General features: G+C 35.7%; 1 protein-coding gene across 1 annotated transcript; it reads right to left on the bottom strand.

Moving 5' to 3' along the window:
• Positions 1 to 757: 757 nt before the first annotated feature.
• On the bottom strand, positions 758 to 7,815 carry LOC141692189 (uncharacterized). Its single transcript, XM_074496923.1, has 2 exons — positions 6,546 to 7,815; positions 758 to 961 (listed from the first exon to the last, which is right to left on the bottom strand). The coding sequence occupies exons 1-2, from the start codon at positions 7,813 to 7,815 to the stop codon at positions 954 to 956; spliced, it is 1,278 nt and encodes a 425-aa protein (XP_074353024.1). The 3' UTR covers positions 758 to 953.
• Positions 7,816 to 15,244: the final 7,429 nt, after the last annotated feature.

Raw genomic sequence — 15,244 nt, 5'->3', positions numbered from 1 at the left:
CCACTCCTAGTTCAGATGACATCCATGACTCTGAAACGTAAAGCTCGTCCCCACTTTCCCCAAGTAGAAACTTGTTGATACGGCTCCACCAAGAAGTCATATCTATTTGGAAAGGAAAACTCACCGATATTTCCCAGGCGATGCCTGTTAATGGATTAACTTGTTCCAAGAATTTTACTTCTCGAGTATTGGGTAAGTAATCAAACTCTTTTATCAAAATAGCAACCTTGTTACGAATATAAAGCACACCACAGAGCCGGATCCCTCGGGTTTTGAGCGAGTATTTAAATCCCCTTTGAAAGGAAGATCTTAAATATAAAATGAGTTTTAGGATCCACTCTAACTTTAAAAATCATTTTGAAGACTCGCAAAACATTTTTAGGAATGTTTGGAGTGATGCTAATTTAGTAAAATAAATCAGTCCCAATATATTAGAAAATATCTGAATATTATTATTTAAATAATATTCTCATAAAGAATAATCTTTATAACAATAATTGAAGTAGAAGTTTTAAAACTTATACTTGCAATGAATATTAAATAACCAAAGATATACTTATACGAAAGTACTATCTTTATATGAATAATCAAAAGTAAGTTTGATTATCGACACATTATTTTTTAATAAAATTAAGAATAATAATTAGTAAATAATCGGAGTCATAAGTCCTCGATTGAATATTCAACTGATAATATTGTAACACCCCCTTCTTAAAATAGAAGGGAAATATTACTTAAAATCCATAAACCTGCAAACAGAGCACTAATATATCTCTAAATAAAAAAATTAAACAGTCTAAAATCGTCAGAATAATATTAAATCTCCAAACTGTTTAAAACAATAATATAAATTCTGAATTCTCTAAATAAATAATTAAGTCAACTAATGATAAAATTCTGAAATCCTAATCAACGAATTGGGGTAGCTCTCCATCACACAATCCCAGATTCCCCTAAGCACCTGCCAGAAAAAGAATACGGCGTGAGCCAAACGCCCAGTACGAATTTGGAATACAATTGTAAAACAAAGAGATCAGAAATAAACAATCTGCAAAATTATAATAACACAACAATTTTAAAAATAAGTAAGGCTGAAGCAACGAGGGGTTAGGATATTTCATACCGAGATCAGAACAGATATAAATACACACATCATAGGGTACCTAATGCGTGCAACATAATGGATAACGTGTACGGCATATACAACGTCACCATAAATCAAATCACAAATCAAACTCTGGGTGCACCCACGTATCCTGAACAAATATCAAATGCGCAAAAGCTCCTCCCAAGAGCTAACAGAAGGATACGCCGTGACCAATCACACTGTCACGGAAGTGTCATGTCACTGGTGCCGCAATGACATGGCTGTAGTACCCCTACAGCTGGTTAACTCGGTATACCCTAAATCACTAAGGGTTCAAAATAAAATATTCTCGCAAATTTAAAATCACCTGATACAAGTAATTCAGATTTCCAAAACAAAGGGTGTCATAAATAATTTTTGAAAATCGCATAAACAGATATCTAAAATTTTCCAAATCAAATTTTAAAATAATTTTCGGAAGTCAAAATGATCAGATAATATTAACGAAGCAAATAAAATATGGAATTGAGTGAATTAGAGACATTCAATTTTAAGATGAGTAGCGCTGAATAAAAAGGGGATAGAATCCGTACCTCAAATATCGCAAACTCTAATACTAACGAGATCCGCAAACACTCCGCTAAATTCCCTGACCCTGATCTAAATAACATAAAAAAATAAAATAAAGAATAATTAATAATTTATTATTAGTATAAGTTCCTTTTTAGATTATTTCTATTATTTAATAACACATTTATTACTCGTGCATTAGGCCTAATTAGTCATGCACTAGTACAAATATATAACTAAATTACTAACATTCAAATACTAGGAATGCTCCTGACTACTAGATGCACCTATATTATTAAAATACTAGTAGATATAATGATGTCCCAGACCTCTGTAAACATAACTTTTAAAAGTTTGCATAACAAATTAAATTAGTATTACATGTACACCACGTTACTTTTACTCCTGCCAAATTAGTAGATCAAAGTTTAATCATTTTAATTTATAAACAAGACACCAAATGAATTAGTATTGAACAACTAAAAAAAAAACCCTGACTTGCCTCTGTTATGCATGATACTCAACTCATATGATGATGACGACGTACATTATCAAAATATTATTAACATAAATAATGATGTTTAAAGTATAACCTGAATTAATATTGCTCTTAACATAGTCCTGGATTAAACCATTCACATAACATCAAATTAAAATTAAAATAGTAGTACATTTGCAATTACAGCCACACTTACTAACAAAATTAACATATATAATTTATTAATCTAGTTCATAAACAAAGCACCTCATAAATTAATAATATATATAAAAACATTAAGTCTAATACTCGATTTAACCTTATAATAAAATCATGAATTTGGTGGACACAAAACTACACACATGAGCACATGGTTATACTTGATTTAATAAAATAGTAACATACCTTGTATTATTGGGTTAATATGTGTATACAAATAGAGTTAATTAATCTACAATCTATACTTGTCAACAATTAATAGCATGTATTTATCACACCTAAAAATCTATAATCTTAATATAATAATATATATAATGATACAAAACATCAACTACGAAAGCATATATCATGATCGAAATAATACTTTAATTAACATTGACAACATTAAAAGTAAGTTAGGAACTAATATAGTAACCTGAGAACTAAGAGCTTGAAGAAGACCTTGTATTTGATGAATTAAATTGATGACTCTACTCAGTTTGTCCTCTGACTTCGCCTACTCTTCTTTTCTATGCAGCTTCCATAGGGTTTGATTGTTAGACTCGAGTAACCGCATGGATTAATATAAATATATATTTATGGATAAGTAGATCACACCAATTAGGAGTTTGAGACACATCAAATATCATATAGCCCTAAATTTGTTCTAATTAGTAAAACATAAATTTATTTATAATCTAATTCTAATACTTTATTCTTATTATTATTATTATTTAAAATATATAAAATTCATGTATATTATATATATACCCCCTTAAAAAGGATTCCGTCCCCGGAATCGAACGAAACTAAAACTCGTACCTGAATCGAACAAATGCGGATATTTCTCACGAATAGATTCTTCTAATTCCCAAGTAGCCTCTCTTTCCGAATGATTTTTCCACAAAACTTTCACAAACGGAATGGTGTTCTTCCTCAAAACTCGCTCCTCTCGAGCTAAGATAGCCTCAGCTTCCTCCTCACAAGAAAGATCCTCTCTAATCTTATGTAATGGATACTGAACTACATGTAATGGATGATATTTGTAGCCCCTCAAAACCGACACATGAAACACATTATGCACATGAGATAGTTGTGGTGGCAACGCAACTCTATAAGATACTTCCCCTACTTTCTCCATAACGTCAAAAGGGCCAACATATCTCGGACTAAGCTTTCCCTTCATACCAAAACGCTTCACACCCTTACAAGGCGACACCTTTAAGAACACATGATCACCTGGCTCAAATCCCCCAAACTTCCTATGTTGGTCCGCGTAACTCTTTTGACGAGATTGAGCTTCCTTCAGACTTTCTTTAACTTTCTCTACCTTCTCATTAGTAATTCTAACTAACTCCGGCCCTTCGATGACTCTCTCACCAACCTCATCCCAACAAGATGGTGCCCTACACCTCCTACCATACAAAGCCTCAAATGGTGGCATACCAATACTCGCGTGCCAACTGTTATTATACGCAAACTCAACAAGATACAAATACTTATCCCAGTCACCTGTCCACTCCAAAGCACATGCCCTCAACATATCCTCTAATGTCTGGATCGTCCTTTCTGACTGTCCATCGGTCTGTGGATGAAAAGCTGTACTAAAATTAAGCCTTGTACCCCAAGCTTGTTGGAAACCCTTCCAAAAACGCGATGTAAATCTCGTATCCCTGTCAGAAACTATCGACACCGGCACACCATGAAGTCTAACAATATCTCGCTGAAAAATCTCTGCCAACTCATGAACAGGAGTAGTCTCTTTAATAGGCAAGAAGTGAGCGGACTTAGTGAGTCTATCAACCACCACCCATATAACATCATTCTTCTTGAAAGTCCTCGGCAAATGAGTTACAAAATCCATAGTAATGTTTTCCCACTTCCAAACTGGAATATCTAGCTGTTGCAACAATCCACTAGGCCTCTGATGGTCTATCTTCACTTGTTGACATGTAAGACATTTTCCCACAAATTCTGCTATATCTCCCTTCATTCCACTCCACCAAAAGTGCTTCTTCAAATCCCTATACATCTTGGTGGAACCTGGATGAATAGAAAATGAAGAACTATGAGCCTCCTTCAAAATTTCCTCACGAATCGTCGGGTCTGCGGGCACGCACAATTTACTACCCAACCACATCACACCCTCATCATCGAAATGAAATTGTGTTTGCTTTCCACCTGCCACCTCGGATCTAATAGCTTCCAAACCTGTATCACTCTTCTGAGCTTCCTTAACCCTTGAAACAAGATTCGGTTCCATTTTCAAATTTGCAATGCTACCACTTGATCCTCTAACATACAACTCAACACCCAAGCGCTCCAAATCTGAAATAAGGTGCGGCTGAGTAATGAGAGATGCAACACTCCCCAAGTTCTTCCTATTAAGAGCTTCTGCCACTACATTCGCCTTCCCCGGATGGTACTGAATATTTGCATCATAATCCTTAAGAAGTTCAAGCCACCTCCGCTGCCTCATGTTAAGCTCCTTCTGAGTAAAGATGTATTTGAGACTCTTGTGATCAGTAAAGATGTCACAAGTCTCTCCATAAAGATAGTGTCTCCAGATCTTCAAAGCAAAGACCACTGCTGCTAACTCCATGTCATGGGTAGGATAATTCACCTCATATGGTTTAAGCTGCCTAGAAGCGTAAGAAATCACTTTCCCATGTTGCATAAGAACACACCCCAATCCTCTCTTAGAAGCATCACTATACACCTGAAAACCTCCACTCCCTGATGGCAACACAAGTATTGGAGCTGACACCAACCTCTTCTTTAACTCTTGAAAGCTCTTCTCACGATCATCATTCCACTTGAACTTAATTCCCTTCCTCATTAGCTGAGTCAATGGTAAAGCTATGGAAGAGAAACCTTCCACAAAACGCCTATAGTAGCCTGCCAAACCCAAGAAACTCCTTACCTCTGTCACATTGCTAGGTCTGGGCCAATTAGTAATAGCCTCGACTTTCGCAGGATCCAACTCAATGCCCCTACCAGATACAACATGCCCCAAGAATGCCACTTCCTCCAACCAGAATTCACACTTGGAAAATTTCGCAAACAACTTCCTCTCCCTCAAAATTTCAAGTACAGTACGTAAATGCTCCTCATGCTCCTCTCTGCTCCTAGAGTATATCAAGATATCATCGATGAAGACCACCACGAATTTATCCAGATAATCATGAAAGACCCGATTCATCAAATCCATAAATACCGCTGGTGCATTCGTCAACCCAAAGGACATCACGAGAAACTCATAATGACCATAACGAGTGCGAAATGCAGTCTTCGGAACGTCTTCCTCCCTAACTCGTAACTGATGGTAACCAGATCTCAAATCTATCTTCGAAAAGTACTTCGCCCCTTGTAACTGATCAAACAAGTCATCAATGCGTGGCAAAGGATACTTGTTTCTGACAGTCACCTTATTCAACTCCCTATAGTCAATGCACAATCTCATAGAACCATCCTTCTTCTTCACAAACAACACAGGAGCGCCCCATGGAGACACACTTGGTCTGATAAATCCCCTATCCAACAACTCTTGCAACTGCTCCTTCAATTCTTGCAACTCAAGTGGTGCCATACGGTAAGGCGCCTTGGAAATAGGCTCAGCACCAGGAACTAGTTCAATAGTAAACTCCACCTCTCTATGTGGTGGCAAACCTGGTAGCTTATCGGGGAACACATCTTCATACTCCTTCACAATTGGATAATCCTCGATGCGAGGTTCATCCTTCGATGTATCCTTCACGAAAGCAAGGTAGCCATCACAACCCTTAGATAAAAGTTTGCTCGCCTTTAGAGCGAAAATTAATTTAACCTCCCCTTTCGGCTGAGACCCTTGGTATACAAATTCTGGTTTATCTACATCCCCAAAGATCACCCTTTTTCCTTGACAATCAATTGTGGCACGATGTTCACTCAACCAATCCATGCCCAAAATAATATCAAAGTCATGCATCTCCATGGGAAGCAAGTTAACCTTACATCTTCTATCTCCAACAGCTATCGGACACTCTCGATACACATCAGAAATAACAACAGAATTCCCCATCGGGGTAGAAATAGACATATGAGGATATAATAATGAAGGTGCAACGTCAAGATGACGAACAAACGATAAAGACACAACATAATGGGTTGAACCAGTATCAAATAACACATAAGCATCACGTCTACCAACAAGAAGTGTTCCTGAAACGGTACCTGAATTAGCTGCTGCCTGATTTGCCGTCAATGCAAACACTCTGGCTGTAGGATTCTGCTGACTTCCACTGCCACTACCACCGACAGCTCCTCCTCCACCAGGGTTGCGTGACACTGTGCAATCCCTTGCCTTATGGGACATGCTACCACATAAGAAACAAGCCCCAGTCTGTCTGTAACAAGCTCTACCTGGATGATGTCCACCACATGTAGCACAAGGAGCCACTGGAATTATATTGGGGTTTCCCCCATATACTGAGTAACGGCTCTGTCCCTGCTGACGATTCTGCCACTGTCTAGGCTGCTTCTGTCGCTGAAACTGCTGATTCTGATTCTGACCAACATACTGATTCCGGCCGTGGAATGACTGACCACCCCTATTCTGATTCTGTCCGCGCCACTGTCCCTGCTGACCATTCTGACCTCCATACCACTGTCTACCCTGTGCAAAACCCTGATCATCCCTAGTCCTCTTACTACCACTGTTAGACCTGGAAGTCCTGAAATCTATGCGCTCCTTCTCAACATCCTTTGCTGCATCAGCCGCCTCTGCCACATTATCAAATTTAAAAGAAATTATGGAACCCCTCAGATGAGACTTCAACCCCCATTTAAATTTATCAGCCTGCTGCGCAGCAGTCCCTGCAACTGTCCCAGCAAATCCAGCCAGCCTTATAAACCTCGCCATATAATCAGTAATGCTCTCATCCTGGTGCTGCATAATAGAATGAAACTCCCTCAAATAAGCCTCCCTATCAGCATTAGAAAAGTATTGCTCATAGAATACTTCCTTGAATCTCTGCCATTCCAAAGCCTCTGTATACTGCTCCCCTTTAGTAGCTTTCACTCCTCTCCACCACCTCTGAGCATCCCCCTCCAACTTATACACAGCTAACCTGACCTTCTGAATTTCATCACAACCAATTGGATCAAAAATCTTCTCGAGATGAACAATCCAATTTTCAGCATCAATAGGAGTCGGTGCTGCACTAAAAGAATCTGGTTTCTGCTTCACAAACCTCTCCAACCATACAAACGGCTCTAACTGATGGCCCTGACCATTCTGATTCTGATTACCGTTGCCATTCTGATTTTCGTGTCCATTTTGATTTCCCTCTCCATTTTGATTCCCTTCTCCATTCTGATTTCCCTCTCCATTCTGATTTCCTTGGTTTGCCAAAGCCTGCTGTACAGCCTGAGCCACTGTTTGCCCTATCATCTCAGTAAGCTGAGCGGGGTCAATATGAAAGGGATCACGTCTAGGAGGCATCTACAATATAAGATAGCGAACGAATGAAGAGTACGAGAATAAATATGATGAAGCAGTTACAAACAGATTTCAAATGATAAAGCAAAATGAAACGATAAAGAGCATAATGAAACGAAATTAAATGGAACACCCATCCTATCGTCTACCCAAGCTCACAGGTCAACCTAAGTAGGCTTTCTACAAGAAAGAACCTAAGCTCTGATACCATCTCTGTAACACCCCCTTCTTAAAATAGAAGGGAAATATTACTTATAATCCATAAACCTGCAAACAGAGCACTAATATATCTCTAAATAAAAAAATTAAACAGTCTAAAATCGTCAGAATAATATTAAATCTCCAAACTGTTTAAAACAATAATATAAATTCTGAATTCTCTAAATAAATAATTAAGTCAACTAATGATAAAATTCTGAAATCCTAATCAACGAATTGGGGTAGCTCTCCATCACACAATCCCAGATTCCCCTAAGCACCTGCCAGAAAAAGAATACGGCGTGAGCCAAACGCCCAGTACGGATTTGGAATACAATTGTAAAACAAAGAGATCAGAAATAAATAATCTGCAAAATTATAATAACACAACAATTTTAAAAATAAGTAAGGCTGAAGCAACGAGGGGTTAGGATATTTCATACCGAGATCAGAACAGATACAAATACACACATCATAAGGTACCTAATGCGTGCAACATAATGGATAACGTGTACGGCATATATAACGTCACCATAAATCAAATCACAAATCAAACTCTGGGTGCACCCACGTATCCTGAACAAATATCAAATGCGCAAAAGCTCCTCCCAAGAGCTAACAGAAGGATACGCCGTGACCAATCACACTGTCACGGAAGTGTCATGTCACTGGTGCCGCAATGACATGGCTGTAGTACCCCTACAGCTGGTTAACTCGGTATACCCTAAATCACTAAGGGTTCAAAATAAAATATTCTCGCAAATTTAAAATCACCTGATACAAGTAATTCAGATTTCCAAAACAAAGGGTGTCATAAATAATTTTTGAAAATCGCATAAACAGATATCTAAAATTTTCCAAATCAAATTTTAAAATAATTTTCGGAAGTCAAAATGATCAGATAATATTAACGGAGCAAATAAAATATGGAATTGAGTGAATTAGAGACATTCAATTTTAAGATGAGTAGCGCTGAATAAAAAGGGGATAGAATCCGTACCTCAAATATCGCAAACTCTAATACTAACGAGATCCACAAACACTCCGCTAAATTCCCCGACCCTGATCTAAATAACATAAAAAAATAAAATAAAGAATAATTAATAATTTATTATTATTATAAGTTCCTTTTTAGATTATTTCTATTATTTAATAACACATTTATTACTCGTGCATTAGGCCTAATTAGTCATGCACTAGTACAAATATATAACTAAATTACTAACATTCAAATACTAGGAATGCTCCTGACTACTAGATGCACCTATATTATTAAAATACTAGTAGATATAATGATGTCCCAGACCTCTGTAAACATAACTTCTTAAAGTTTGCATAACAAATTAAATTAGTATTACATGTACACCACGTTACTTTTACTCCTGCCAAATTAGTAGATCAAAGTTTAATCATTTTAATTTATAAACAAGACACCAAATGAATTAGTATTGAACAACTAAAAAAAAAAAACCCTGACTTGCCTCTGTTATGCATGATACTCAACTCATATGATGATGATGACGTACATTATCAAAATATTATTAACATAAATAATGATGTTTAAAGTATAACCTGAATTAATATTGCTCTTAACATAGTCCTGGATTAAACCATTCACATAACATCAAATTAAAATTAAAATAGTAGTACATTTGCAATTACAGCCACACTTACTAACAAAATTAACATATATAATTTATTAATCTAGTTCATAAACAAAGCACCTCATAAATTAATAATATATATAAAAACATTAAGTCTAATACTCGATTTAACCTTATAATAAAATCATGAATTTGGTGGACACAAAACTACACACATGAGCACATGGTTATACTTGATTTAATAAAATAGTAACATACCTTGTATTATTGGGTTAATATGTGTATACAAATAGAGTTAATTAATCTACAATCTATACTTGTCAACAATTAATAGCATGTATTTATCACACCTAAAAATCTATAATCTTAATATAATGATACAAAACATCAACTACGAAAGCATATATCATGATCGAAATAATACTTTAATTAACATTGACAACAATTAAAAGTAAGTTAGGAACTAATATAGTAACCTGAGAACTAAGAGCTTGAAGAAGACCTTGTATTTGATGAATTAAATTGATGACTCTACTCAGTTTGTCCTCTGACTTCGCCTACTCTTCTTTTCTATGCAGCTTCCATAGGGTTTGATTGTTAGACTCGAGTAACCGCATGGATTAATATAAATATATATTTATGGATAAGTAGATCACACCAATTAGGAGTTTGAGACACATCAAATATCATATAGCCCTAAATTTGTTCTAATTAGTAAAACATAGATTTATTTATAATCTAATTCTAATACTTTATTCTTATTATTATTATTATTTAAAATATATAAAATTCATGTATATTATAAATATTCATTAATAAAATAAAGTTATCAAATAAACCTTATTTGATTCATAGTTTTAAAAACTATATATATATATATATAAATATATATATATATATATTATACTTTGGAGCATCGACTCCCGGTTTTAGAAAAATGTTCACCTTTGGGTCCCCTGTACTAAGGGTATATGCAAATTACCGCTTATCTCTAGCATAGGTATTATCAACTGAATCAATAGATATATGTATCAAGAATACGAAACAGGCATGCATATATACCATATCACATGCTACAATATATCGCAAGAATTTGCTAAATAACCATTATGCATCTATCACAAGATAATGCATGTACAAATATATACATCACAACAACAGTATAACGGATAGAAAACTTGCCTGAGCGACTGGGGGTTACAAATGGCTTGGGACGAGTCTGGTAACCTATAAACAACATATAAGTTGGAATTAAACCAAAGTCGCTTATGAAGCTATACTTTAACCAATTAGACCGTAACGTTCGCTTTTGCGCTTAACGATTCACTTAAGTCACTCGAGTACCCTCGGCTCCACCATTTTTAATAAATTAACCATTAAGGGTTTTAAGGCGATTCTTTCACAAGTGCCTTACCAACTGCCTAATACACTTTATATAAATGTTTCATACTCCAATTAGTCCTTTAAGGTCTTTAACCTATGTTTCAAAGTAAGGAGAGGGGTAATGGTTCGTTCGCAAAACGCCGTTACTTAAAACGGTCGTTTCTCCTAAACCGTACATCAGATTCAAACGAACCACATATCAATATGAAGCTCGTAACATGAACTATCTAATCATGGCAATGGTCAAAACCTAGAAGTGAGTTCACGGGTCCTAATGTTAAGAACAAAAACAGTCTAAAGTAAATCGGACATTACGACGGCTATGTTTACGCGATTACCAATTTTATTCTACTCCAAACCAACCCACAATCAACTCACAATCAACATCCCAACCAAACTCCATCCATACTTCACCATAACAGCCCCAACAACTCAACATTATCAATTTATACTATTCTCAAACATGAATTTAAACTATACTTAAGTTCATTAATCAATAATCCAAGAATTACAACTCCAAAAACTTCACAAAACCAACTAACCTCTACATACACAACAATCAAGCCTCTCATGAATTATAACAACAAAACTAAACCTAATACTCAAGTAAAGTTAGGGTTTAGAGGGGTTATACCTTCCTTAAAGAGTGGAGAATCAAGTAATTAGCTTGGAATCACCCTTAAAAGTCCTTATCCAAGCTTAATCTAAACAAAAACTCAAGAACAAAAATTTTAGTTCTTGAAAAACACTATTCACCATCTTCTTCCATGATTTTTAGGAAAAGATTGTGAATGATTTAGGAGCTCAAAATTATAGGATATCCATAACTAAGCATAAGGGACCTTGGATAATTACCTTGTGATTTAACAATGGTTGGATCTTGATTTTTTGAAAATTCTTCTCTTGAAACAAGAAAAAGCCGAGAGCTTTTCTTTGAAGAAAAGGGAAGAGCTTTTGTGTTTTTGTGATTTGTTTTGATTTGCCTTGGTTGGTTGATTTTTGATTTTTTTTGTTTTGTTTTATTACCTTTTACCATGGTAACTTTTGTGTGGTTCTAAATCAACCAACAACACACTTTGCTTTGGTCATGCTTATGTTACCAAGTGATGTCACCCTCCCACCTTTGTCCTCTTCTTATTGGTTTGATGACATCATCCCCACTAACCTCTTTGATTAGCTTCTAATTACTTGCCTAATGACCGCTGATCTGTTATACGGTTCGCTTAACTTTCGTTTTCGTTTATCGTTTGAGGGATCATACCCGGGATCTTATTACTTAGGTTTCCTTAACCTTTCTCAATACATTATATTCCTTTTATGATCCTCTCTTATAATCCTTGAATTTAAATCCTTTTTATTCTGTTACCTTATACTCAATTCTTTTTGTATCTGGTAGATTTCCGGGAAAAATCAAAGTGTTTGGATTTGGATTCTGACGATCTTTACACACACTTATATACCACATAGAGTACTAATAATATCCCAGAAGATCAATAAAAGAACCCCTACATAGTGTGGCATGAAAAGTTTTCTTATTCAGCATAATCAGCAAAACACTATTCATAAGGGTTTCAAAAATTCCAAAATTTGGGGTTATTACACTCCATTACTGGAAAATAGTATAAGGGTACCTCCTTGTAATGATTTGCTCTATTAAGATCTGCAATTATTCTTCTTTCTTGAACCCAACATTCAGCTTGTTGGTTGGGTTCTCAATCACAATATTCTCAATAAGATGGTTAGCAAGCATCATATAGAATCAAGCATAATAGATACTGAAATTAAAGTACTTATCAGTAACTAGCATGTAAAGCATGTTAAGCATGGATATATTGATAGAATCAAAATTGCTAATCTTACCATAAAACACTTTAGTTACCACATCACACAGATAACTCCATTCTTTCCTAAGACCCAACCTCCTAATTTCACTTAATTTAGAGGTAGTGATTGCATAGCCCATAGAACTAAGCATGTTAACAATATCAGTGTCTGTGTGTGGAGTAGTTACAGTATTATCAGGAATCCTAAAGCATGCTTTGACAATATCACTAGTTATGCAAAATTGCTTACCTTTAAGAGTGAAAGAGATGGTTTTGTATGTTGAGTTGTACACTGCAGTTGTCCACATCTCCTCTACAACCTCACAGTAAATGGTGGGTGATTCCAGCATGGCATAGTTGAGTTTGCAGTTCTTCACAAAATCCATCATTTTGTGGTAGTCACCAGACTGTTGAATCTCCTTGTTTCCTAAAGCTGAGAAGTTGTTTTTCTCATAGATGTAACTGGTTTGAGATATGATTTTTACTACAGTGCCATTGCTAAAGATTTGAAAGTTTACAGAAAGAGAGAGTTTGCTTTTGAGAAGAAATAAATTAGAGCAATTGAATCTTGAGAATGATAAAAGAAAAGAATGAAAAAGAATTTACCTTTTATACTATCTCAGAGATAAACTGACAAAATAATAAAGTGAAATAAAGGACCAATAAAAATTGCCCAAAATAGCCGTTTAAAGAAATAAACTGTAAACATTTCGTCACTTATCCGTCGTGTCATGCTTACGAACTATAAGTATACTCTATAGATAATGTTCAGAGAATTAACGGCTAGGATTGTGACAATTCAACGGATGAAGATAAAACAGTTATCCGTCGAGTTATAAAATATTCCAGAAAAATAATTGATTTTTATTGACAAATTGTATTGCGACGGATGATCAAACTCGATGGATAATGATCATCCATCGTGATGTAAATTTTGACTTAGCCAAAATTTCATCCAAAATAGAAAAATTAATTAAATTTCTGGTTACATTGCAACTTGCAAAAACATCTGAAATGATTCAAGAAAAATTAAGCATACCTAACTCACTTACCAACCTTGAAAAGGTGGTTTCATCAAGTGGCTTGGTAAATATATGTAACACCCCCAGATTTGGGGTCGGGGATCTGGGTCGTCACGGTCTTTCTTTCCATAAATATCATTTAACTTAATTAAAAATAAATAACCTCATGTTGTGACCCCACAATAACACACACCACAACCCGTTATAGTCTCAGAGATGAAATTGAAATAAGTACAAGTCCTTGAATCCACAATTTAAAAGTTATTACAACTCAAAATGATTACTTAATAAGTTTATAGTTAATTGCCATTATCTGCCACAAGTTATAATTATACATAATTGATTCCCAAAAGTAGAGTGCCTGGTCTACAGATAGATCTACCTCTGTAGCTATAGCAGCTATGATATCAACGGGAAGACGCGGGACGCTTTCCACGCTCTTGCGCTGGGTCTGCTGGAGTCTGGCCATCTTTCCTAACTGTTGTTGTGTGATGAAGAAATGAAGCAAGAGTGAGCATTACAGCTCACAAGATAATATATAGTGTAATCAATAATGCAAGTATCTAAATAGATAACTTACTGGAAATCTTTATCAAGTGTAAGATAATTACTTACTAGATATAAGCTTAAAGGGAGATGAAGTTACCAAATACTTCACTACACTTATACCATTTTAGAAAACTACTTGAACGACCACTGTTAAAAGTATAATAAATTTTCAAAGGTTCATCATATAGATGAGACTACAATATAAGACTTAAATAGATTCAAACTTTGAAATATTGTTTAAAAGAAATGAAGTTACGAGATACTTCATTTGAAGGAAACATCATTATAACCACTTGACCCTGTCAATGCTTCGGCAATCACCCATCCGTAGCCTTTCGATCGAAATGCTCCGGGTAGTGTTGCAGAAATATCCTAACTGGATGATGAACTCATTACGGGAGTTTGCCGTTCCAGGAAGACCACTTACGATGATCAGTCGCAGTAGTGTAACCCCACCATTTTCTACATGTAGAGGAGGACAGTCGGATTTACTTGTCAACCGAACACTGGACTCCTAAGGAATGGACCGTCTTAGCGGAACTTTCAAGCCATTTGGGCCAATATAATAAGGCTGGGCTGGCGCCACTTGACCACTTACGCCACTCCTAGTTCAGATGAAATCCATGACTCTGAAACGTAAAGCTCGTCCCCCCTTTCCCCAAGTAGAAACTTGTTGATACGGCTCAACCAAGAAGTCGTATCTAGTTGGAAAGGAAAACTCACCGATATTTCCCAGGCGATGCCTGTTAATGGGTTAACTTGTTCCAAGAATTTTACTTCCCGAGTGTTGGGTAAGTAATCAAAAACTCTTTTATAAAAACAGCATTCTTGTTGCGAATATAAAAATACATCA

The sequence above is a fragment of the Apium graveolens genome, chromosome 2 (genome assembly GCF_009905375.1).
Source record: "Apium graveolens cultivar Ventura chromosome 2, ASM990537v1, whole genome shotgun sequence".
NCBI lineage: Eukaryota > Viridiplantae > Streptophyta > Magnoliopsida > Apiales > Apiaceae > Apium > Apium graveolens.
The sequence above is the reverse complement of the archived record's forward strand: the minus strand, read 5'-3'. Positions and strand labels throughout refer to the sequence as shown.

What these genes read in the sequence shown, in the direction of transcription:
- LOC141692189 (XM_074496923.1), bottom strand. Translation starts at nt 7,815, where the DNA reads ATGCCTCCTAGACGTGATCCCTTTCATATTGACCCCGCTCAGCTTACT.